The sequence below is a fragment of the Heliangelus exortis genome, chromosome 4, assembly GCF_036169615.1.
Source record: "Heliangelus exortis chromosome 4, bHelExo1.hap1, whole genome shotgun sequence".
Lineage (NCBI taxonomy): Eukaryota > Metazoa > Chordata > Aves > Apodiformes > Trochilidae > Heliangelus > Heliangelus exortis.
In genome coordinates, this window is record NC_092425.1 from 27,114,152 (window position 1) to 27,141,449 (window position 27,298).

General features: G+C 37.8%; 1 protein-coding gene across 3 annotated transcripts in view; it reads left to right on the forward strand.

Annotated features, from left to right (window-relative positions):
- SCFD2 (sec1 family domain containing 2) overlaps positions 1-27,298 on the forward strand; it is a 181,679-nt gene that overhangs the window by 27,812 nt on the left and 126,569 nt on the right. For all 3 annotated transcript variants that reach the window (XR_011725802.1, XM_071743544.1, XM_071743545.1), the window contains exons 3-4: positions 657-784; positions 18,930-19,105. Coding sequence is in view for 2 of the 3 variants with exons in the window: in XM_071743544.1 (XP_071599645.1) it covers positions 657-784; positions 18,930-19,105 (304 nt within the window). In the remaining variant the exon portion in view is untranslated. The remainder of the gene's footprint in view (positions 1-656; positions 785-18,929; positions 19,106-27,298) is intronic.

Below are 27,298 nucleotides of genomic sequence, written 5' to 3' on the forward strand. Positions count from 1 at the left end.
AAAACGTGGAAATCATTCACAACAGCAACAAATCAGTGTCCTGAGAAAGGAGAAAAAGAATGATAGGGAGCTATGTGCAGATGAACTGCACAGATTCCTAATTTAAGCCTAGCAATAGCAACAATAAAAAGAAATCTGTAAATACAGAAACCATCAGGACAGTTACAGTTCTGCTATGGATTGTTCCTTTCCAGAAAGGAGAATCCATGAGACCCAAGGGGATGATAGTTCCATCAGATTGTACCAACATCCTTCAGCATTGGAAATTCTGGCTTTGGGATTTAAATGCTCATGGGGAAGTTAGAGCCCATCCTTTTGCTAGCATATTGGTAACTGAAGAAGTTTGGACTGTTTCTGATACTCCCATGGTTGAACAGTAGTGGTGGCTTTGAGGCTGACATGCTTATTTATTATACATGAATTCTAATACCTTATAATTGGTAGCAAAAAAACTTTGTTTTTTTTTCTATAAAACTATAGCTAAGAAAAATCTGCTAAGAAAAATCTCAAGCTTTTACATGATTTTATTTTTCTTGTATCCTGCTCACCTCAGAGGAGTTACTAAGTAGAAGCACTCATCTTAAAATATAAATGTTGTCTTAAGCTTACTCGATTACTCAAGCTATGTTTAGTGTAACCCTGTCATTTTCTTCCAGTGATCCAGCTGCCAAAGCTCTCTGGGAGTCCTTCATGAACCTCAAACAGAAGGAAGCTGTGATGGAGGTTAGGAGACACCTTGTGGAGGCTGCAAGCAGAGAAAATTTACCGATTAAGATGAGCATGGGTGAGTAGTGTGACATCCCTAGATAGTGGTAATGTGAAAGATTTTATCAACTCCTCTTCTTCCACCTAACCCTCTTAGGCAAAACTCTCTGGTTCATCCTTGTCAAGTGATTCAGGTGAGCATTGTGTTTACCATAGGATCTTTCTGGAGTATAAGTGAGAAACAAGTGGGATTTTAAGTTCAACAACCTTAAAAAGATTGAAAATAATGGTGAAGCAGTGCAGTTCTCTGAAGGTGGGTTTTAAAGGTATGCAAGCAGTTAGCAATGCTGCTTGTCTTTATTCTGCAAAGCGTGAAAATTTGGATATTCTTAAAAAGTCAGCAGGATTTGTGTCCTGAAAGAAGGCATTGGAAATAGCAGCCAATCTGATGGAAGTTGTACAGGTTTTGCATATGATTGCACTATACAGGTAGTGATTGCCTTATGTGAAATAGGGCTGCCTACCTTAAGAGTGTTTAAGATGAAAACCACATCTGGGCACTCTTTAAGCCTGAATTCTTCAAAATATTAGAGATACAGATTGTAACATGATGACTTTCAACAGCTTTTTCTAGAATCTCATTCTCACTACCACACCCAGCAAAATGCAGGGGTTTATATAATGTTAGGCCTATAAAAGCTGCTATTGTTCCATATTGCAATAATTTTTTGTATTTTGTGTACTGTAAGACTGCTTTATGCTGAACTTTCCATCAAGACAGAAAGGTCCTCATGGAGTAATAAGACTTTTATCTGGGACTCTGGAGTAAGCTGCCAAGATATTGGAGAAGAATTAGATGTACAGCCAACTCATGAACTCTTTAACAAAAGTAATATTTCATAAACTGTATGTACTTTACAAACCTAGACCTAGAGCATGCATCTACTAGATTATTAATCAGAAATACTAGATCTCTGCAGCAGTAATGTTGTAAGGTGTTTTTTAAAAATGGCAGAGGTGAGGGGGCTATTACAAATTTGTCTGAAGGAGGTGAGGCACAGTAAATAATAATAATGAAAATTGTTTAAGCTTTCACTGATAATGTGTGAGTATTCACCATAAGAACACCAAGAAGGCCCCACTGTTACATATACCGTAAAAAAAAGATTGTTGGAATTCAGCATTGCTTTTAGAAGTAATTCCCAGCTTTTAGAGGTAATGATGCATCTATCACCTTTGCTGTGCTGTGTGAATTATGAGATCAGCCACCCTTTCCTCTTTTTCCCCTTCCCATGGTATCCAGTGAAGGCTGCAAGAATCTGGTTGTTAATCATAAGAACTGACACTTACAATGGCAGACTAAATGTCTGACATACATGGCCCCAGTGCAGTGCTATGTAGAAACATTTAAGACTTAAGGGGTAAACAAATATTCTTCTCAAGACTTGTTTTTTGCTGAAGTGTAGCTGTTGTTTGCTGATGTTTGTAGAACTTTTAAATTTATTTTGTGAATTTTTAGTCTATCTTGCCATAATCAGTTGTTAACTTTGTAGCTGAACTTCAAAGGGTGAAACAAAATTTGAGGCCATCTTGTAAATGATAAGCAGGGATAAAATGAGAAACAAGGAAGGGAGGGCACAAGTCAGTAAAATCAAAGATCCTTATTGAACTTAAATGCAGAAAATCTGAAACTCATGCGCAGATGTCACATTATCCAGTGACACATATTTATTAATGACTTTTCAGAACAGATCTACAACTTTACAGCATACATTGCTTGTTCATCATGCTGCAGAAAATATTACTTCTCTGTGGGGAAGCTGGAAATTGTGTTGTTTATCAATTGCTGCTTTTGTTGAGAAGGAAAAATTTAGAGAAGGGAAATGCTTTCACTCTGCTCTGTGCTTAGACCTGAGTTTTTATGATTTTGCCTCAGGTTCTGCCTGGATCAGAATATCTTGGTGGATTGCACACTGGTTTTCCCAATACTGAAGTTATATTCTGAGTTTTTTATGGTCCTAATATTAAATGTCAGAGTTTTTCTAGCATGAAAGTTGCCTTTTACTCTCTTTACTGAGACCAGCTGTGTTAGGTGGTAAGAGTATTTTCCTTACTACTACTTTTTTGCTTTTTTTCCCCTGGGGAGTTAGGAGTGAATTACATTTGAAAGCAAAGCTTTGAATTCCATTTGGTGTGGCTGAGGCCGCAGTGGCCACCTGCTTGAAAAACTGCATCACATGTGACACTGGCAGCATGGGAGCCTTGTGCAGCAAGGAGAAACTCAATCCCACCCTGTTTCCATATTTTCAGTGCAAGGAAAATAAATTGTGTTGTTTTCTAGGCTATGAAAGGCTGCTCATTACTCTGAGGTGTGCATGTGCTTGCCCACGTTGTCCCCACAAGCACTGAGCCTGAAGTTCAGCTTTCCTTTTCCTTTGCCTGGCTGTGTGGCAGGAGCTCTGGCAGTTGTGGGAGCACACTTGTGCTTCCTGGCATCTTCTGAATGTGTCCTCTCCTTCCTGAGAGGGAAGGAGAGTAGGGGAACTTCTCCCATTGAAATCAGCAGGAGTGGTTCTGAGGAAGAAGAAAGAGAAACAAAGGAAATGAACAATTTTGGCCATATTTTTTGAGCTGAGTAGATTCGAGTGCTGCCTTCAGATGGTCTTGATTTGCATATTTATCTTATTAGTTATAGCAAGGAAAAGGAAAATGGTAGTGGGGATGCCAACAGGACTTCCAGAAGGGATCACTGTAGAAAGAAGGTGGTTGAAGATGAGCTAGCAAAATTTTGTTGAAAGTTTTGGTGGATGGACTCTTGGAGCAAGCCCAGTTTAAAATTTAAGGCTATCACCATGACATTTGTAAATAGAGCAGGATTCTCTCCTTTTTCTGTAGCGGTCTCATTCTCAGGTTTTCAGGTGGGCCATTAAGTGGTCTTATACAATCTTCAAGGAAGAATAATTTATTTATTTATTTTAGTTTCTGTGTATGTCCAAAGAAAGTGTGTATTTTATCTGTCATTTCCTTTCGTGAGTGAAAGAACTATGTTGTTACAAACATGTGACACAGATAGTAAGTGACTACAGATAGTAAGATATCCAGAACTGTTGATTGCAAGCATTTCAAAATCTACTCTTTTTTTCTAACAAGGAATTGCAGGTCTTGGGAAACTGTATCACAGGGAGACGAAGTGCCAAGTGGTGACCCATAAAACCATCTAGAAAACAAAACTTTGCAGATACTTTTCCCTTTCCTAATGGAACAAAACCTGAGCTGCAGAGCAGTGTAGTGTATTTGATTTTCTGAGGTTAGCCTGGACAAGTCAGGCAAAGCACTGAATTCCAGCCAGCACGAAGTCTTCACACATGCTACATCCAGGTTACTTACTGTTTAATCCATTCCATCCAGAAATACATAAAATAATTATATGGGTTTTGAAGATATCATTTCCTGTGGAGTTTATTAATGCTCCCAGTATTGACTTTTGAGGACTATGTGTTGTGTGTTGCTTACTTCTGGCTGACATTGAGGCTCTTCTTTGCAGGATGCTGTAAGTGCACTGAAACCATGTTACTAACATGGCACATCTTAGTTACATCAAAGTTTTGCCTTACCTCTTTCACCTGGATACATTTCCCAAAACGTTAAGTGTTGGCATGTAAACAAGTGGAGCTGTCTTTTACTAGATGTCCATTTAAATAAAAAGTCATTAAAATATTCCAATCTATATACACACAAACACACAGTTAAACAAACAAACAAACCCAACAGATAATGCTTTTTAAGAACTACATCAGCTCCATTTTGCCTCTCAGGCAGTTGCATTTGTGTTTTGGATACACAAGTGAATGCTGATAAATATCAGGGGAAGATAACTATTTTCCAGGTTCTGTTCAGATATTGCATCTTGTAGGTGTAAATTATTTTGGCATAGTAAAAATCCTGGAATTTAATTTATTTTATTTAAATAATTAAGTCTCCTTTTGAAAAACTCTTTGGAAGACAGTTTAGAAAATTATCAGAATAGCTTTTTGGTGGGAGTTATAGCATTGTGCTGAATTCAAGTGAGACTGTTAATATTGGAAAGGGATTACTTCTGCTCAGCTCTTCAAGTAAGTGACTGTGAGGAGTTCTGCTTTGAAGCAGAAGCCTTTCTTGGACTACAGTGGAAAGGTTCTTGTTTTTTCCCTTTCTCTACTTCCCCTTCCATTCTTCATATGTCTGATGCATATCTTAATCATCTTCTGAATGTGGCAGCACATGAATCTCTTGTTAAAAGCTTTGCTATTAGCATAGTATTTGGCAGTGGTAAAAACTTTGCTACAAGTGTTCTTTTGTGGCTTTAGAAACACTCTTGCTCTTCTGTTTGAAAAGAGCGCAATAAACTTTGATCAAGTCTGAATTCCTTATTGTGTGGAATAAAGGCATGGAGACAAATGGCAATTGAAACACTGGTATAGTGACAGAAACAAAGTGCAATGTGCTGTTACACGAGCACTTGTCAGCAGAATAAAAGCCTTTTGATTTCTTTCTATTTGAATTGTACAAATACAGTTTTAAAAATCAACCTTACTGCAAAATTAACAAAACCTGAGGCTTTGTGAAGTAAAGAGGAGTATAGTAACTTTCAGATGGGCTGGTTTACATGGGTTGAATTGAATTCTAAAATTTGCTTAAGTAGAAGTGGGATGATTTGAATTTTTAGCCAGGAGATATGAGTACCATTTGGAGTTAGAAAAGTACCTTAAAATGGATGGAAAAATGTAGATGAATACACTGTCTAAAAATATAAGGAATGAAAAAAAGGCGTTTTTTTTATTAAAAGTTGAGCTGTAATGGTGTTTAACATGCTATTCATTCTTGATATGAGTAATGTAAAAATACTCAGGATTCAATACCATCAATTACTGGAATAAACTCTAGGGGAAAGAGCTACCCGCTAAAAAAATGAGCTGTAATCAAGTAGATAAGTGCATACATATCTTTCCAGATAAATCAAGTCTGATCTCAGATTTCTAAAATCCACCCTGGCCAACCATGAGGACAATTTTTGTGATAGTGACAAGTAGTGAGACAGCAGTAGTCTTGAGTTTGTGTTCCTTACAAAGAAAGAGAAGGCAGATCCAAGGCAGGGCTCCAAGTAGTCTGGGGGTTGTTCCCCACAGATCCCTCCTGCAAGCACATCTCTGGGTACATGATGGGTACCTGTGTAGCAGCTGGGCTTGGGAAACACTGTGGCCCCCCATTACACAGAGGGGACATCATATTGTAGACTGGTTGTTGGGATGCTCAGGTACACTTCTCTGCTACCTGTTGGCTGGTCTCCAAACCCATCAGGGTAGTAACCTGCAGAATCAGTGAGGAAGCAGCTAAAGTCTTCTTCCAGTCATCCTTAGGAAATGGGAGGCTTCCCATGCCAATACAACTGAGACAGGCCTGGCTTTGCCTGGGGTTTCAAATTCCTGATGGTGGTTTGTACAGTGCTGCTCCAAGGGCTCACTGGTGTTCTCAGGACATTTTTCCAAGGGAAGGAGACGCTGCTTGTCTCAGACCTGAACTTCATCCACTGTCCAGCCTGGACCTTGCATAGGCAATTCCTGGGTTAAATTAATCTGCTCTTTGCCTCATCAAAAGCAACAGAAGTCCTGCAGTGTGGGACTGCCTAGCCAAGTAGATTTGTTTTTTCCAGCCTGTTGCAATACAGAGTTCCTTATTTCTCCCCATAGTGCAACTAAAAATGTAGTCTTGACCTGAAGTAAACGTTCCCAATCTCAGTGATGGTCAGTATAGCAGATGTTTTGTTACATCACTCACCATCAGAGGCAGGAAGGCTTTTTGCTTCTCAGAGTGCTAATGTTTTTGAAGAGTTTCAAGTGTTTCTGAAAGTTCTGGATACTTTCATTTTTGTGTGGCTTCTGTATAGACCTTTCCATTCCCAAGGGAATGCTCTTTTGAGTATAGCAGTGTTAGACTCCCTGGTAACTCGTGATGAAGATGAACTTTCTGAGTAGTAGACACGACCACACTAAGAACTGTAGAAAAACAGTGATACTATGGCTGTTTCACCTTGCAGTGTTACACCAGCATGAAGTTCAGGGACTCAACACTGTTGAGTATGGTCAGCATGTAAATAGGTCCCATTTTCAGACAGTCACCTATTTTTGCCAGTCTCAGACAGATATGTTTCTCTAAGCTCCAGATGTGCAAAGAGAAGTTAGTCTTCTGTTTTTCTTAAGGAACTGAACTTCTCAGGTCACCTCTGTAACTCATTAGATGTAACAGAAAGGATAAAGGATACTGATACTCCTGTCAACACTGTTCTCTGTTTTTCAGGATATGTGACAAAACAGCTCAGATTTTGTCTGAGATATTTTTGTCTGGTGAGATGTTCAGGAGCAGGGCAGTTTCTTTTTCATCAGTGAGTGACACTGCATTTGTGTGTAGTGTTTCTTGGAAGCATCATCAGCTGTGGAACCATCTTTGCACTAATCATTATGGTTTGAATCCTGTGCAGGTTGAGCAGTGAATGGAGCACTTACTGGGTTTGGATATTGCTGTTAGTGTGGAAGCAACAGTATGGCAGGGCTTGGTATTAAAGAGGAAGACAAGACAGTGGCAGAAGGCTCATTTTGAGAGCACAAATACACATCCTTTCTTATTAATTCTGTAATAGGAAATTAACTGAAGAGGCTTGGAAGGAAATTTCCTGTTTCTGGTGAGTGTAGCTTAGCACAAAATGAGAAGTATCAACAAATACGGGTGAATTCCAGAATAATTTTGGGTTGAAAGGGATCTCTGGAGGTCATCTAGACCAACTCCATGCTCAAACCAAGGACAGCTTAAGAGTTATACTAGATGTGTTCAGCTGAATTTAGAGTATGCCTAAGAAAGGCAATTCCACAGCCTGTCTGGGTACCCTGCAGCAGCCTTCACCTCTGTTACAGGGAGAATGTTCTCCTTTGTGCACAGTTTGAGTTTTCACTTGCTATGGTGTGTGGCCATTGCTTCTTGTCCTCTCACTGTGCATTTCCAGGAAGTCTGATTCAGTCCTCTCTGTAGTCACTCATTATGTCTTTGAAGACAGTAAGTAGATCCCCTCCCTGCTTTCATTTCTTGAGTCTAAATAAGCCCATCTCCTTCAGCCACTTCTTGTGAATCTTCTCTAGCCCCCTAAGCCATTTTAGTGTCCTTCATTGGGCTTGCTCTAGTGTGTATTGTATTGTGGGGCCCCAGGCTCTGTACACTGCTCCAGATGCTGTCACACAAGTGCTGAGTAGAGGCTTTTAACCACTTCCTTTGCTTGCTGGCTTGATTTGTGATGATGCCACCTAATACACAGTTTGCTTGTTTGCTTACCTACAGCTCAACCATGCTCAACTTGACAGACATATCTTATCCTCACCTTCAGAGGGATTCAGGTCGCAGATTCAGTATTAAATTCTTGCAAATGAAAGAAACATAAAAGTCAAAATAAAGGCTTTGGGGGGGAAAAAATACTACTATTGCTGCAAAACAGCATGTTGAATGTGGCAAAAGGCATGCTAGTGTCTACAGCCATCCAGGAAATGTGTTAATGCTATTGTTTCTGCAGTTTAAAAGAGAACTGGAAACTGCTGTGTCCCAAATGTTGAAATATTGTGCTTGCAAATAATAAATTTTAATCCTTCATGTTGGTCTTTTGCTCAGACAGTGGAAATACTTAAAAATGAGAGGATTTATGTGCAGTTACTTAAGCTTACTCTTGTTAACTGTTTTTTTTTAATTGGGGAAGAGCTTGGGGGCTGAGCAGGAGTTACCATTTCAGGTCCAGACACAGACCAGTGAGTTTATGCCAGTAAGTTTAATACCAATGACTTTAAACATGAAGGAACTTTTAACTGATGGAGCTGTGCAGTATATTTCATGAGGAAGAAGAATCTAAAGCAATGAAGGAGGCTGTAGGTAGCTGAAGGATCTTACTCAGCTCTGTTGATCTCATAGCAGTTGAAGCAATTCTTCTTCTGAATAGCTTACAAGTTTTGGTTTTTTTTTTCCTTCTGTCTCTTACCTTTCTTTTCTTCCCTTCCATAAATGCTATTTCAGTAGGCTATGCTCCTTTATGACTTGGGGAAAATACCACTTCTCACCTACCTGTTATTTCTGCACTGGTTTGCCTATCTTTAATGGCAGAGTATCAATTTGACCCCTGAAGTGCAGATTTTTCTGGGAAACGTTCACACTAGAATCTGTATTTTTGCAGAGAGAAAAGAGGAAAAAATGTTGATAGAACATCTGCATCATTTACAAATCCTGTCTGAAAAAAAGTACCTTGAAATACCAAATCTTCATTTCAGTTGTTGAGATGAAAAGGGTGGTGTGGAACATGCAGCCCCACGGGGTTCTCCTGCTGCAACAACAGCTACAGCTTTTGGGAATGGGTTGGAAGGGATGCCAGGAGTTATGTCCTGCTTTCTGGTTAAAGGAAACATTCCTGATCTATAGAACAAGACTGCAGTAGGTAATGTGAAGTGCATTTATGATGAAATAAAATAAAGTTTAAGCAAAAGAGGTTCGTAGAAAGAAAAGAAAAAAATAGGAGTTTTGTAAAGTATTCTGTACTTCCTGTACTGCAATGCATTTATTTGGAGACAGAATTTCTCCCTCAGTGTTTTAGGACAATATTCCTTGCAGGTGACTGTAAATAGCTTTTTGCAGTTCTTGTTTAGGAAACTCAGTGTTGCTCAGATTTGTTCTGAGTGGTGTGGGTTGCTTTGTTTTTTGGGTACAGTGTTTTGGGGTTTTTTTTTTGTTTGGCTTTAATGACCAGACTACTTCATTATGCATAATCTGAATTTTCCTTAAAAAATCAGGTATAATACTGAAGCTGCTCACAGTTAAGTTAAATGGAAGGCTTCAGTTAACTCTGAAGCAACAAGTACCATATATTATTCTATTGTTTTATTTTTAATTTTTTTTTCTTTTATTATTCAGTAGATTAATATTTTTTTCAGAAATAAGAAATAACAGTTCCTAGGTAAAGTCAGTTTACAAAGTTTCAGTAAAGGTATTTTTTTCTCTTTCTGTAGCTTTGTAATTGTTCCTTCAGTAACCTACTGCATGCCTTATAGTCTCTTGTGTAAGATGGGTAGTGATTCAAGCCCCAGTAAAATTAAGTATGTCACATTTGTTTCTTACACCTCACTTCACACTTGACAGCTATAAACCAATTCACAGATGGAAGAAATGTAGAACCCTGTGCCATGATGTGAAACAGAAGTAGATATGTTGGTAGTATGTTATCTTCAATTAAACTATAGTTGGCATATGGGTGCAGGACTATTTGGCTAACCCTTTAAGAGGGGAGTGTGGTGACAATAATCTTTCTATGTGTCTGGAATTTTTGTATAAAGTCTTTTTTTTTTTTCTTTTTTTCTTTTTTTTTTTTTTCTCTTCCTTTAAATTTCAGCTTTTGTTCTAGACAGTAAATCCAAACACTTAAAAATGAACTTGGGGCAATCTTTCCTTCCATGTCTGGTCGTGATTAGAGTTGAAGATAATTCTTAGAAATTTAAAAGAAAACACAAGTGTGTTGCTCTTGCAGGAGCAGTACAAATATATCATTTCATTATTTATATTCTTTGCTAATGTAATACTGCAAAGCTTATATTAACTTCAGTATAAAGTTTTTTTCTGTTAATAAAAGTACTGTGAAAAGCCTATTTTAATGTGGTCTTTCTCTAGACGGTTTACATAAGGTTCACAATAGTTGGGAGTAAACATCACTGTACAGATGAACATTTGTGAAGTTTTAAAACAAAGACTTAATGTAAATGTACCTTATTACTTTTTACACTGTGTATGTTTAAGAGGAAATTACTTTGTGGGTTAAAATCTTAAAAATTTAAATAGCTTTAGCTTGAAACTGTGTTTAATTTATTTTGGGTTATACTTAGATTTATCATAAATGTAAAGCTCCGTTCCTAATACTTACAGCCATGCTTTACAAAGCTTACAAAGAATTTCTAAATTACTGTCTTTTTTTTTTTAAAGTGTTCTGACTCTGATTCATCACACAATCTCTTTAAGATAATTTTTAATTTTGATATAGTAGAGTCAGGTCAAATAATATCCTTTGATAACAATGCAGATCATAAATTAATTTTAGCTTAATATTTAGATTAATATTTAGATTTTTTTAAACGTAGAAGTATACAGTATGGAAATAATTATATTTTTATAAACTGAATTTATGGATCTTTGAATTGCAAAAAGGTGTTTAGGTATGATTAATTGACTTAAAAGGCTTAATCAGCTTTGGAATAAATATAACTGCTATCTGATTATTTTTTTTTTTTCATAAACTACTAACTAGTATTATTCTGATAGTTGTCATAAGTACCAATACATATTCATTGGCTGGAATCTGTAGTGAGTTAGTGTTTCCAACATGTCTAAATAAACAAGTTTTATAGCAAACAAACAAAATTACCCAGGAAAGGTTGAAGTGCTTCTTCCAGTTTTTGATTACCCGTTAGTCAGTAGAAGGTGTACAACTATATCTACAGTCCTGCTGTATAGAAATAAGCTGATTGTATGTATGTATGTGTGTGTGTGTGTATATATATATATATATATATATAAATAAGGCATTGGAAATACTGTTAGTTTCTAAACAGCAGTGCATTTTCCTGAAGCAAAGTAATTGTATTGCCATCTCCTGTTCTCTGCTAAAATTTATTCCATATTTTTTTCAGATAAATCACCAGAGATTTCTTTTATTCACTAAGGTTACTTGATTTTTTCTCATGTTGACTTATATTGTACATTCTCATACTTGAAAAGAATATTTTAGAATTTTGTATTTACAGGTTTGTGGGACTTTTTTTAAAAAAAAAGCTCTGTACTTGTAGATTGTCCATTTGTGATGATCAAGACATGGTTAAGATTTTCTGAGCCTGAGGGAAGAATAAACCACATATTCTTTAAGTCAAAGAGGAAGTTTGCAGCAGTTGCTGTTAGTTATATCTGTAGGGAAGCAGCCTGCATGCTGTGGTATCTTCATTTGGCAGGGAGTGCCACTCATACTGGCTGTGTTTGACACCAGCAGCAGAGATCATGAATGTGGGTTGGGAGGGGTCGGTTCTGGTGTCTGTCACACAATGAAATGGTGTGGACATCAGCAACCAGGTTACCTTTGTGTGTCTTGCAAGATGACAGAAAGGACTTCAGAACTTTCTTACATTTAGAAAGGAGCCACCTAGTTAAAAAAGAGAGGGCAAATTTGAGATTTGAAGAGTGTAGTTGAAACTGATGTAGAAATAAAGGAGCAAAGTGTCATGGTGAACAGCCCATGCCAAAGGTTTAAAACCTTTTAAAACAGGGTGTGCTTGCAAATTCTCTTCTGTGTCTCCCCCTGAGGTGGAACGTGGCAATACAGTAAAACTGGGTGTCTTGCCCAGTGCTTTTTCCTGGCATAATTGTATAAGCCTCATCGTTCAGTCTCACAAAGGATGATTTGTTACACAAGAGACATAGTGAATTACATGTATGCATACTCATACAGCATCATGTTTTCCATCCCTGTTTATTTCCTTACCACCCAAAATGATTGTTCGGGCATTCTCAGCTGCAGAAATATTCCAGAAATCATCAGAGAAATAATGAGTCCTGTGAATAATGTACCAAAGAAGAACAACGACCTCCCTCTCTCTCTGGGACAGCATGCCAAGAGCATGAGGAAATACTCAGTGTCTGAAAACATATGTCTTAGTGCTAAATGAGGACATGCACAAGCCACCTGAAATCCTTTGGGCATGTTATTTTAAGGCAAACAAGTTGATTAATTTCTGTGAGAATTTTAATGTATCAAGATGATTCAACCAAATTTGTAGATTTCAAGTTACTTAATAGTCACAGTGAATGTTGTAACCAGAGAATATAGTAGATGCTGGCTAGAGATGGTTTTTACTTTTTTGTTCACACCCATTTAACAGTGAATAGGGGAAACTGTATGGTAGAGTGAAGAAAAGGAAGGAAATAATGGGTTGAAGTGGCCATGCATTTAAAAAAAAAAAAAAAACAACTCTGAGGAGCCTCTACTCCAGGGTTTCCTAAGCCTCAGCACAGTTCTCACCATTGTTAATGGCTGCTACATTCTCAAAAGCCACTGCTGTTCAGACCTTCAGATGTGTGGCAGGTGAGAGACTGCCTCCCTGAAGGTCCATCACTTTGGAGTGGCTTTGGATGCACGGGAAAGCCCATGACAGGCCAGGAAGAGTGGCTGGAACCAATTCCTGCAGCTAATGTTGCAGGAAGAATGAGGGTCAGTAAGGGGCAGCAAGGATGGGAGGCTGGTCCCAGCTCTGCCTCACTGGCGCAGCCCTGCAGGGGCAGGCAGCAGGAGGCTGCTGCTGCAGTGCAGTTTTGGGTGTACTTAAGGGCTGCTTAAAGTCCCAAGGTGGACTTATATTGAGGTTTCTGTAGGAAGAAATTGGGATTTGTGCTCACACCTGTGACTGTGAGGTTGTCTGAATACTTGTGCTTCTGCAACAGAAAAGGGAGAAAGGCTTAGAAGTGTTCATCAGCCCCAGAGCAGATGGGGTTGTGTCTGTGGGAGATGAGCTGTGCTCCTAGAAATAAACCTGTGACATCTGCTTCAGTCTACTGCAAGATTTAGTGCTCTTCAGGTCCAGAGCCTTATTCTGGAGAAGCCAGCCAAACAGCATCTCATACTGGCCTAATTTTCATCTCTCCAAAGACCTAGAGAGTAGTTGGCGTTCTTTTCTTATTAACAATCCAAGGACTGGATGACTTTTAAAAGTTAACTAAACAAGTATTTTTGTGGCACTTGCTGTTAAAGAGTATTGCTCAAGCTTCCTAAGAAGTACAAAAACATTGTAAGTTAATAACATCTGGAAATTACACTAGCTCAGAAACACAAGGGGCATCATCAGTCCTACGTATTGCTCTCTACTTAGTTTGCAAAATATCCCACTCCCTGAAGCGTATTTTTGCCCAGTTGGCTTCGTGGAGTATGAGATCATTCTTTATTCCTCACAAGTGTCCAGCACTGGACATGATCAGAGGGAAGCTACTGGGAGTGGTAGGTCTATAATCCTGTGGACCAGGAAAACAATATATATGGAATATTTCAGCCCTCTACTGCTTTAAAAAAATCTCATCTGTGAACATATGTGTGCCGAGGTCTTTGTTATTCATGGTTCTTTCAAGTAAAAAATGGACCCCAGCAAAAGCACTCTAGCCAGTGAAGCTCACGTATGTTCTTGCATAAAATTGAACTAGGTTTAAGGTTACGTGTATTTGGCAGCTCCTGTAGTCTTGGAAAAGTTTCTACTTATTTAGTTAGTTGGTCACCAAATGTACTTTACTCTTTACTTGTTTTCTTGTCCCTGTGGAGATAATTAACTAAGTGTTAGATGAAAAAGTAAGGACTATGTGTTTGGAACAGTTGATAATCCTGACCTTTGCTCTTCAGAACCCTTGTTCATCAATAAATCTGTACAATAAAAAAATGTACATAGGGATTCTCAATTTGAAAAATTTACTTTACCAGTAAATATATCTTGCAAATTAATTACTTTCTTGAAGTAATGCCTTTATGACACTATATGGACTGCAACATTAATTTAAAATGGAAAGAAGTCATACTGTGGAACAGTGTCTTGGTGACTACAAATGTGGTTTGTCAAGTTAACTTTTTTTGTTTAGTTGTTGAGGTGGAAGTCTTTCTGTTCCACTCAGGCCGTTCTCAGTATTCAAAAGCAGATTTTTGACAAACCTTTAATCAGCTGCTGGCTATTTGTGTCCCAGTATGTCTAACTTGAGTGATCTGCTTTACTAGTAGTAGAGTTATTTCTTCCCTTCAGTCTAACTGTACACATAATTGTTTGTGTATTTAGTATTGTGCATTTGCTATAGGGTATAGTGTTACAGATGTTGGTGTTCAGTGCTGATATTTTCATTTTTTAAAAAAAAAAAAATTTACTTTCTTTACCCCCCCCCCCTTTTTTTTTTTTTAATACAAGGTACAGCTACTACAATTTAAAAGTTGACAAAAGTGATCTGTAGTTCTTTAGGGAACTGCCTTGAATCCTTGAAAGTTGGAGGTGGAATTCAACATCTGTAGGTCCCAATATGTTTGCAAATCAATTGATGTAGGAGTGAAGGATTGAAGGGGGCCATTTGTATTTAATTAAATCTTGTGAACATTTATCCAACTGCTCATTAGACAGCATCAAACTCTGCCTTAGAACAAGTTAAATTTGTTTGCCTCCTCTTTTGTCTCCACTACTCGTAGATTGATTGGTACATCAATACATTCCTTAACATTTTATGCAAATATATTCATCCTCTATTTATGCCCACTGGTACCAATACCAATGGATCCTTAATGTAAATATTTTTCATGCATTTATAGAGATCTCAGGTTTTTTCCAGGTGGGGCAGAGAACCCGCACAGGCTGAGCATTTGTGTTTTTAATTCCTAACTTAAGTTGTCTGTCTCTCTAATCACTGTAGTAGCTTTTCTGTGTATGCAGCACAATTTTGGGTTCAGCTTCCCAGAATGGAGGTGACTGGATCTGCAGAGAGTGCTCCAGGAGGAGGGGCTTTGTACTGACATATTTGTACCCTCTGGTATGGATTGTACCTTCTTTTTTACAACAAGGAGACCTAGACATTATTTCCTTCTTCTGTTGTTTCATGGTTTTGACAGCCAATTTACAGCAGATGTGCTTACCCTAATCTTAAAAGGCATAAATTTGCACTTCATACAGTTAAATTTCATCTCGCTTACATCAGTCTAATGTGCAAAGCAACTCAGCTGTGCTCTCTGGTCTTTCTCCATGTTAATGATGTATCACAACCTTGTGACAACACCCATTTTGAAGCTGTTTAGTATCAAAATTTGTGCTACAAATATGTACATGTGCATGCAAGCACATTCTTATTTTACCTTTTCTTTTTATCTGCTAGTACTTCTCTATTGCATATTACCTGGTATCTACTTTTAGAAGTTTGTTAGATATTTTACAATTCTTGTAATCTTAGCCTTCTTCCCCTTAAATATGGTTACAGTATATTTAATGCTATGCTAAATCCATGTGCATTATTGATGTAAACTATGCTTTGATAAATGTACTTTGCATTTTATCCCACTTTTCTCCATTATGTCAGGTTTTTGTCCCTGAAACCTTTTTGCTGAAGCTTTTCCTACTCCTGACATCAGACTAATAAGGAGATAGATTTTCCCATTTCTTAGACATAAATACTAGTTTTCTGTTCTCTGTGGCTATCCTGGTCCCTGTTATCTCTTATGTTTTATCCTCAGTTTATTAGATTATTAAAATGTAGAGCTGCTTCATCACACTGACTTTCAGTGCTTCCTGGATGGAACTGGCTCTTCAGTAGTGAGCCCAGTACTTAGTCCATCCTGTTTCTGTTACTTTGGGAATTTCCAGTTTTATTCCCTACACTATTTTCATCCTGTTGCCCAAGATTCTTGCATTAGTGCATAAATACTTTGGTCATTCCTAATTAGCTGTTACCAGTCATAACTTAAGTAATTCCTGCAATATTACCACAGTCTATCAGCATCCCTGTTTTCCTTCTCTGCTCCGTGTCCTCCTGTATTCTATTAACTTTGGAGTTTCATTGTGCAACTTTCCAGTCAGCACCTACTCACTTCATTCTCTCTTTTGTGCTTGGGAAGAGAGATGAAGCTTTGAAATCTTGTTCTGTTGTTTGTTTGTTTTAATGTTACTTTCAATAGATGTTGTGTTTATCAAGTCCTGAATTGGGATTTAATGGTTTCTGCCAGTGGTTGCCAGCTTTGTCCTGTGTATCTCTGGGTTTGCTTTAGAAGAAGAAAGTGACAGATGAAATATGAAGATGTGATTGGCATCTATTTCATTTTGATTTCATGGGACCTGTCTGCCCCACTGCGGCACAAAAGGACTTGAAACATCAGAGAGGCTTTAAAAGAATAAAGGACTGGTGGGGTTAGGATTAGATTAAATTGAGTCTGTTGTGCTGAAATCTTCTCCTTGTGAGAAAGCAGCAGGAAAAGTGGTGAGGTTTTTAGGCCCCAGTAAAAAAAAAAGTAATTTAATTGCAGATTTTACCACAAATCACTTGCCCAAATTCCTTTCCTTATGTACTGGAACAGTTGTATTCAGCAGCCAGCTGTTAAGGGAGGTTTCTGGAACTCTTGAACCCAGGATACAAGTGGTTCCATGGATATTGTAAATATCACAGATGAGATGCTGGACTCTTTTATGCCAATGTAAGTTTTCTTAGTGACTTACTAAGGTTAGGATTACACTTATGTTTACATACGTGTTGGACTTTCTTTTGGTGGTACTCTGAGGGTGGGAAAGAATGTGATTGTTTATCTAAAATGGTGCTGAATTGATCTCAGGCTGATCCTCTGCTGCATCTGGATTCACTTTCACAAGGGACAACATGGAACAAAACTCTTGAAAAATTGGGGTTTTTTTAAAGTGCAATCAGAAATATTGAAAGCCCTCCCATTTTACTGGTTCAAATGAGGGAAGGGCTGTCAGCTTCATGTTTTCTCAATTGGAGCAAGTTATCATATTTCAGATATGCTGCTGTATATCAGGACTGCTATGGGTAATAATGCAGTCATTTTCTAAGGTATGCTGCAAGGCATCGTGGGCTGGCACTTTCAAATCACCATGTAAATCTGCCTGACACAGCTTTAAAGGAAATAAAACAAGTCTGAAAGCTCCAGTGTTTAGTCTAAAAACACTCATGGCTGCAGTTGCTGTTTTAGCCTATGTGGGCTAACCATGGAAGCCTTTTGTCAGCTCTCGTGCCTACTGAGTGGTGTCAGCTTGATTTGTGTGTTAATTTGCTGACTTTTCACTTTGATGCTTTCCTTTTAAATTCACATAAAGAGCTTGTGTGTTTTTGCTTTATTTAGCAGCTTTCCCTGATCTAAATGCTCTTCCAAAGACCAGACCTTGGTATCACTGAATCCAAAAGAAAGTGTTTTTAAGATTTGCATGCTGTTGGATTAATTTATTCATCATTTATGATACTGAAAGGATGGAGGCAGGTGGAGAGCCTTGTAAAGTGATGTTATAACCAAACACAGAGAAGAAACACTGTGGCAATCTTACAAGATCTTTCCCTTATGGAAAAATACTGAATAAAATAATGAGTGGTGTAAGTCATGAACCACCTAGTATCAGCTCAGCCTAGGGCCTTCCCAGCACCAAAGCTTGTCCTGTTTACATTAAAAGATCCTCCACACACCGTCTCACATGACCCTGCTCTTTAGGTGTGGTTTGCTTGAGGAAAATTACTTCTTACTGGCAGAGGCTGCCAGTAAGCAGGAGAGGGCCCTGGACTGGATTTCAGTCCAGACTTGCAGCTAGAACAGTTTTCTTCCTTGCATGGTGATGGTGCATGTGATTGCTTCTGATGGTTTTTTGGGGCAGATGAGGCACTGTGGACCTTCCTCCCAGGAACAGATCACTTCTAAAATATAAAATGATTGAGCAGTTTAGCCCCACTTTAATGTTGGGTGGATAACTTCAAATTGTGTAATGCTTGTGTGGCCCAAATGACTTCCCTCATGATCTTCTGTTAAGGGAAGTGCTACAGGACAGTGTGTGGGCACCAGGGTGTTTATTTTCAAGTAAAAGGTGAAATCGTGCTATACTTACTGCATCTCAGAAACTGAAAAGTTATGCCTTGGAAGTGTCCTTTCCGAGAAGAGCTCCAAAAAACACTTCCTTGAATCACTAACACAATCTCTGTTTTTTGAGTCAATAGTGAGCAGTGTCTGGAGGCCACAGGTTTGGTGCAACAGGGCTCACGAATTCCTGTTGCACTTTTAATAAATATAGAAAGATTGACCATTTTTTAGTAGTAGTCATGAGGTATTATTTCCCTAGTTTCAATGAATGTTCCTCTGTGTCTGAAAACAAAAAAATGGTACTACCCTTTATGTCAGCATCTGTTGTCTATTGTTAAATACCTGCCATGCCACACACCTTAAACCACAGTTCATGGATAAAGGCTTTGTCCTGATCATTTGCTGCAGCTTGAAGTTCCCAGGGGCTGCAGTGAAGCTGGGATCAGGTCTATAGTCGAGAGAGCCTCTGAAGTTTATTACAGCCCATTCACTATAATTTTTAAAAATCTAGGTCTCTGTTTGCCACCACTGAATGCCGTGTCCTGTTTTTTTTCCACAGGCAGAGTCACCCCAGAACAGCTCAGCTCATATGTTCAGCTATTCAGAAATAATCTCAAAGCTTTGGAGAACCATTGTGGTCTTCTACAGCTTGTGCTGGCCACGGTCCAGACTTTAAAACACCCCCAGACTTCCAAATGGGACAACTTCCTTGCCTTTGAGAGATTACTTCTGCAGGTACCTATTACGAGAATTTATTTGACCTCTGTAAAAATGCTTATTTAATATTTTCTTTATTTGCCATTGAATTCTGGGTGCCCTATTTAGTTGAATTCATTGCCATATGAATTGAATTCATTGACTCTTGGGGTGCCCTACACAGGAACAGGAGTTGAACTTAATGATTCGGGTGGGTCCCTTCTAATTTGGCAGATTCTGTCATTATGTATCTTGTATTTTTTATGGAAAAGTGTGTTTGATGCCTTGATAAAAAGCTATTCCTTATTGACAAACTGATAGGAATGAGAACCTACCTAATTAGTATTTTTTTAAAGAATAATTTTAGGAGCAAAAGTGCAGACATTAAAGATGAAGTAAATAAATAATCTGAATGGAGTGACAGTTTTGTATCTATATGAAATTTCAAGATGATATGACTTTTAGCATTGGATAGGATTATAACTTCTACTACTGCTGCTCTTACTATTATTATTATTAATAGAACTACTACCAGTCTGAAGATGCTTCTTGAGATAATACACTGAATCAAATGCAGAGAGGACTTGGTTACTCTATGAGTGCAGAACTTGTGTAATTTACCAAGCAGATGAAAGCATAATAAGAAATTTCATGCACAAAGCAAGATTTCTCTTGCTCACAGCTGTAATCTACCCTCAGCTTTTTTCATCACCAGGTTTTTCATGGCATCCTTGTTGTTGACCACAGTATTACTTAGATACCATTTTTTAACCACACTTTGATTTCTCTCAGAAAATAAAGTTGGTGGCATCTTGAACTTCATCCTAGGAACCTTTGGACCAAAGGAGGAGGTTTTCTAAGAACCTTACAGTGTTAATTACAGCTGAAATTCAGAGAAAGCTCAACACTTTTCTTCCAGTGCTGTCTCTTCTGCCATTGTGTCATTTTCAGAGGAACTGTATTTTGAAATCCTAGCAAGAGGCAAGTCTGCATGAGCTAACTTCTAATGAAGTTAGTGTCAGTCTTAAATAAGTGAAGTGCATAGCTTAGTTGTCTTTGTTTAGATATCAAAAACAAACCAACAACTTGATTCACCCCATGATTGGATGATATAATCCTTGGCCCTTTGAGAAGATTCAGTGTATTCTGAATTTCTTTGTTGTCGATGAATGGCTGTGACATTTGGGCAGGCAAGGAATGCAAAACTTAAATAGTTGCAATCTTTTGTCTACACTAATTAAAAAGAAATCCTTTCTGTTGGTAAGACAGAAATATTTTTGAATAACATATATAGCCTTCTTTGTCTAGTTAATAAAATAAACATATCTCAGGTAAAACAACTCATTCCAGCTATTCTTTGGTTTGTCTGGACTGTAGAGCATGGGACTGACAGCCCATAGTTCTCTCCTCTACAATGACTTGTGTCCCATAGTTCTTCTCAGAAGTTGGTTAAGTTCTGTCCTAAAAAGCAGTTCAGCTTTAGAATCAAAATAAAACTGCAAGCTCAGCATTCTTTTCACAACAACACACAGCTGCCTGTAAAAGCCATGTTCTAAATCATCAGGGAGTGGAAAACCAGAGGTAAGAAACAACCAAACTACATATTTTATAAAAAAGAAATGTATAACAATCACTCTCATAATCATAGGTGGCTTTGGATTATACCCATTGCCTTCCACCCATCATATTAAGGTGAAATGTTAGCCAAAGGAAACTTTCTAGGCTAACATTTGTAGCTGTTGCTTAAGAACATACTCATTTTCAGTAGCTCAAACAGCAATTATTTTGAATTACACAATCTGTACAGCATGTATCCTTTTGCTGACTCTATTTTGAAGACAGTCTGAGATGCTTTATCTGCTTCTGGGTGTATGCCCGAGCTCTGATCTGTAGATGACAGCTTGTAAGAAGAGCAAAATACTGAGACCAAGAAAACATCAGAGATATTTTTATTTAAAAAAAACCAGCTAGGACCATTACATTGTGAATGGTTGGTACACAGCACACTGCAGTAAATTTGATATCATGGTAGTTTATTTCAACAGAAATTCTTTAGCATTCTTCTGAGAAATTCTTTAGCATAATTGTTACGTTTCGGATATTTTAAAATAGTAACTCCTTTAAAATTCTCAATATAAAATAATTGCTTCAACATGCTAGTAGCATCATTGCTATCCTAAACTGAAAACATGTAGAAGATGGCAACTGTTTGTGAAAGATCTACTGGGAGTAATATTATTAGTCTTGGACAGTGTAGGAGTTCATGAGACTTCACTGATGGATGCATGTCAGACTTCAGCTGATGCCAAAGGAGATAACCCAGTATAAACAACTGGTGTTAGAATTCTCATATTTCCCCACAAAATAAATCTGCACAGTTCTGGAATTTCTTGTATCACCAGATTTCTGTGATGGGTCTCACAATTCTCTGCTTAGTCTACTTTGTGCTTTTCAGAAAAAAACACATCACTGATGTTAAACCTTTAATCTGACTCTTACATTGATGAACTTACTCCATTTTTCTCCTTTTTACTCCTCCGTGATTCTTATCTGTTTGCAGTTGATGTTGCAGGTACTCAGTTCTAAAAATGGCCTGGTAGAGGTAGAAAGCCACCCATTTCCAATATTTTCTAATAATTAAAATTATAATATTTTATTATAATTAAATAATATGCAATATATATTTATAATTACATTAATTGTAATAATAAAATTTTTCATCCTTGTGTTGTCTCAAGAAGTTTTTTAGATCTTCAGCAAGGAAACTTGGTATTGACTAGACATTTGCTGAAGTCAGTGCAGCTGCACTCTTAACTGGTGTTGTCCTCTTCTTAACTGGGGTGGATAACTGATCTCAGAGCTAAACTGGGTTTTTATGGGATTGTGGCCTTGACCTCAAAGGCAAGAGGATCATGTGCTGGGTTACCAGTGATGCATCAGGATGATTCACCTTGTCACTAACAAGTTTTCTTTCTGTTCTGCTGCTCTACCTCTGCACGTGATGGAGTTGCTTTAACCCAGAAGTTCAAATGGTTTGTAAATGGAAAGAATATATCCTGTTTACCAAGGAGATATCCCACCCTATCGTGTTTTCCTTTTCTTGAGGTCTTCTTCCATTTTTCTAATTCTCACCACCCATTAAAATAATCAGTGGGAAGGGAATCATAAGCTAAATGTTGCACCATGCTACCTGTGACTCCCCAGTACTCCTCATGTAACTGCTTGCTTAAAAATCCATGGATTTTAAGTTTAAGGAGGTAACAGAGAAAGTAAGAAAGTGTGTTGTAACTCTGCACGTTTCAGCTCTGTTTATCTCTATCCCTACTTTTCTCAGAATCATGACTTATGTGGAGGTTTATTAAGCAGTAGAGGCCCATGAAACAAATGTGCAAGGAGGGGGAACCCTTTCCAGAGTTTAAACAAAATGTGACACTGTGAGAGGAAAAAAAATTTTTTTGTTGCTTTTAACATATGCTACTCAGATATTTACTGAGCAGGGGTTTCTGCCTCCAAAATTAGTTTAAAAGTACCCAGCAGCAGTGGGACTGTATGGATGGGGGCATAATGTGTCCCAGGAGAAAATAGAGTTTCTGTGAAAGGTACTGATACAGAATTTCCCAGGTTGGATGCTACTGCTTGGAACTGACTGAACCCTTCTGGCATAATCTCGCTCTCAAGATTGAAATATTTCTTATATTGAGTAGTAGTCTAGTTTATTAATAGCTCCATCCATTTAAGTACCAAAGTTGGGGTTTATTAATTTCAAGCAAGTTTGTCAAACTGTTTCTAAAATACCCTATGGAGTACTTGAAGTGCAGATCCCCTCAAAAGAAAAAAGACCTCACCAAGCAATATGAAGTTCTGCTGCTGTACTTTGGAATGGGATAGAAGAGGGAGGCTTAAGTTGATTCCAAGTTACTGTAGGTTGCCACTAGCCAAGAGTTTGTCATGTTAAAAAGTTTACTCTTAATACTGACATTTTTGTGCAGCAGCAAGTTCTGGCAACAGTTGTGTCAGTTGTTACTGCATGGCAGCTAAAGGTTGGTTACATCACATCCTCAGCTGACTGTCTGCTGCACATTCTCTAAAAACAGACTTTTCCACCAAACTGAGTGGATTTAAAATGCCAGGGTCTGTGGACTGTGTTTAGACCCCACAGTAGGAAGTTCCCCCTGCGTAGTTACCTATATGATGTTTTCTTGGCTGAAAGCAAATAGCTGTTTTGACACAGCGTGTATGTGTGTCCCAACCCCACCAAAAAAAAAAAAAAAAAAAAAAAAATTTAGGATGAGAACATTTGCTTCTTTTTCTGAGATGTCTGGTCTAAACTTAATTTTGAAACTGCAGTTGTATCAGGACTGTTATCTTAAAATAACTGCACTGCCCAAAGTAGGGAAATCTTAAAGATTACTAGATTAATTATTTTTTATTATAGTATTGGAGAGGGGATTTGTTGTGTCTTGATATTTGTACCTTTTGATGTGCTCAAGTTTGCTGAACATGTTCAGCCATGGTCTGGTGGGAGGTGTCCCTGCTCATGCACGTAGGTGGAATTAGATGATCTTTAAGGTCCTTTCCAACCATAACCATTCTAAATATAAGAATATTTAGAATAATATTTAATAATATCAAATAATATTTAGAATATTATTGTGCTATAATTCTAAATAGCATAAATACTTGTACTTGCTGACCTACATTTCTCAATTTACTGGGAAAATTAGACAGCTTCAGTATTGACCTAGAAGCCATGATGCTACTACTGGATCCAGTACTGTCAAAGTTGTGTTTTGTGATGCTCAGTAATGTCACATAATCTGAAGGGTAATTGGAATTAAGTATCATACTGAAAAAATCCCAACAAGCCCACAAGAACAAACCAAGACTAAAAATATACAATGTGTTCACAGTTTGATTCTATAGATAAAAGACTAGAGTGTATATGGGGACTGTATTATTTTGGTTGGCTATGATTAGCTTTATGATTCATATCCTCCTAAAAACCCTTTCAGCTCCCACCTGTTTGAACTGTCTGTTCCCAGACTTAGTCCTTTGAATTAGAACCAAGTCCCCTCTGAGCTTTGCCTCCCTTTGTGTCCTGCACAGTCTGAGGCAAGTGCCTTGGTGATTGGGGCAGTGCTCCCACACATGGCATCTCCCAGATACAGCATCAGAAATGCCATCAGTGAGTTGGGAAATGGCATGTTATTAGCAGACACTGAGGACAGCTGTTTAAGTGACATCATGATGTGTGACATCACTGTGCACCCACTGTCCTATTGCTCTTGGATTTGAGCTCATGACCAGCCTACCTTAGCTGTCTGTTGCTTCTGTACTCTTAGTTCTATCAAGAGCATACAAGGGAGCACTGCTTATCACCCTCACTGCTTAGAAAAAACAAAAAACCACATTGATGTAATGTTTACTAGCTTACAAGATCGGCCTCCATGTATCTGTATATTAAAGTCATAATGATGGGTGAATTCAATATAGAATATGTGGTATCTATCAGAGTCATTACCTTCTAAAGTTAACCTGCTTGTTTTCAAAGGATGACTCATTTTTAAAAATTTTACAGGTTCTTTTCCATTCTTCCTTTTCCAAAGTTGTGCTCTCATAGGGCACTAATATTTTACCACAAGTGCCTGGAGTTTTTTAGTGATATAAGCAGGGCATATATAGGCAAATATAAGGCAAATATATAAGGCAAATATAAGGCAAATACTCTGACAGTAATACTATACACACATGTTTATACGCAGAGCTCCTGACAGTATGGTATCTTCATGTTTATATTTTGAAATATTATTTAATCAGGCTTTATTTCAGTCTGTTCTGTTTTGTTTTGTTTTGTTTGGTGCTGTAAAATTTGTGAGAAGACAGATTTTGTTGGGTTTTTTTTTTAGTTATTTTATTTATTCTTGTTGTCTTAGAAAACACAGACGTGTTTTTAAGAGAAACAGAAAGTTCATGCCAGATGGCCATTCCAGTATTTTTATTTTTCTGTTATGGAAAGTGGTTATTAGGTTAATAAAGTGACATCATGCTTTCTCACATGAATATCAGAGTGCAAATTCAGAAAAGAGAAGTGGAAAAAACTGCAATAGCTTTTAATATTTTACATTGTAGTTAATGTTTTGGTAGCAAAATGTAATAGCTTGGGTGCAGATAACCATTCTGTTCTGTGATTCTTTACCATCTTTTATAAGTGCAGGGTAGACATAATTCATTACTTAATTGAAGATGACATTATTATTTGTTTGCACTTTTGGCCATTGCAGAATGTGGAAGGCGTTGTTCCCATCTGAATGCCTGCACAGGACTCTGTGCCAATAAATTTGGAAACTATCATCTGCCAGCTTGCAGACTCTCCCCGCCTAGAACTTGCTGTGGGTTTGAGACTTCTTGACTTTCCTGTAGGGTATCTTAGTCACTAGGTGACATTTATTGACTCTAAAATGGGGCAGACCTAAAGTTTAAGCAAAGGCTTCAGTGCTTCTGAAGCAAGCAGTTCAAGACAAAGCGATGAAGGAATAGAAAAGTTTTCAGAGCAATTCCTTTTGCTCTGCTAGAATAATTCATGGTTCAGCTGTAGGGAGACCTTTATTTCTACATAGTATAGATTAAGATCAATGACATTCCTGGGTTTATTATATTGCTTTAGACTAGACATAATCTATAATTATGTAGCGCAGCCTAATGCAATAAATTTTTTTTGGTGACCTACAATGTTGATCAATAAATCTTTTAGAAGAGAGTTTTGTTATTTGGGAAGAGGACCCATCTTGAAATTGGGTTAGTCACTTTTCACCATAAAGCTTTGTTGAAATGAATTGACTTGGTGGGAATCTTACACAGTTCCACGTTGATTGCAAAGGTCATTTGGAACCTTTGTTACCTTTTGGATGAGGCTGCACTTTGCCCAGTAATATGCATTCTGTCTTATTCAGCTGTCTTGCTTATCTTCTGTGGACACCTCAGTGCTACAGCAATGCATACTAAACAGTGGCCTAAATCTGTGGAATTACTGAGTTGTTTTGGGTGTGTTTGGTTTTTGAAGCATCAGCCTTGATGCTTCATGATGGTTACACTTCATATTTTGTGTTCTCAGGGAGTTCATTTATGGACCATTTCTTGGATCTGACGTTCCAGAATTAAGAAATCCAACTTGTTTTGCTCAGAAAGATGTGTATATGTATATATAGAAAATTCTTCTAGTCTAGATGTGTATATGTATAATTCTTATAGTCAAACTCATTTTCTGTGAAGAGAATGCTCTTGGCAGACTACTTTGAAAGGAAAATAAAATACAGGCAAGAATTTTTTTAGAACTGTTTTAAGATGAAATAAATCATTTGTGAGTGAACATAAGGTATTTCTAGTGATAATTTATTTGTTTGCTGAAAGAAAAATGTTTTAAACTTTTCTAAGTCTGGCTGACAAAGGGTTAAAGTATCTTAAGTGGAGTTACCAGATCAGGGTGTTTAGAGTACCTGAGTATTCCTGTCAAAGAAATATGTTTGTATTTGGTCAGAAAAATTGCAAAGTATTGCCATTGTGGCTCTCATTTAAAAAGCAAAGACCTCCCTCCCTCATATTCCTAAATAGCTAATATTTTGTGTCCAGATAAGAGTCACATAGACCATCTAAAATGAGCATTTAATAAAGAAATTACTTTCTTACGTGAACAAATGTCCACATCAATAAAACCTAAAAAGCCATGTGGGAAGAAGAGGCTAAGCATATTAAATCAATGGGAATTGTTAAATTAATGCTCTGTGTACAAAACCAGAATACTTGCTGCAAAATAAAAGAATACTGATGAATAAGTGATGGCAATGGGAGCCAGCTCTTGGGAGGGGCAGGAACTGAAAAACTGCTACCACCCCCTCTACACACACACACATGTTAGTGTTTTTAGAAGTTTAAACAATTCCTGTTTTTTTTCTTGCCAGTTTCCTTTTGAGATACATATTGCAATTACATGGTAGTTGATACCTGGTTACCCCCTGTTGCAGAAGGGAGCACAGTTCTCAGTTTTTTATGAACCCTTGTCAGCAGTGAGAAGAGGAGCCCTTCATCAGCCCCAGGAAGTCCCTGTGTGGAGCTGCTGACTCTTCTGAAAACGTGAGAAATGTCTCCAATGGAGGGGGCAATGGACTTGGCTTATTAACCTGAAGAAAAATGCTACACGCTGATTCAGGACTAATAGAGGAAAGGATTTAAGCATTC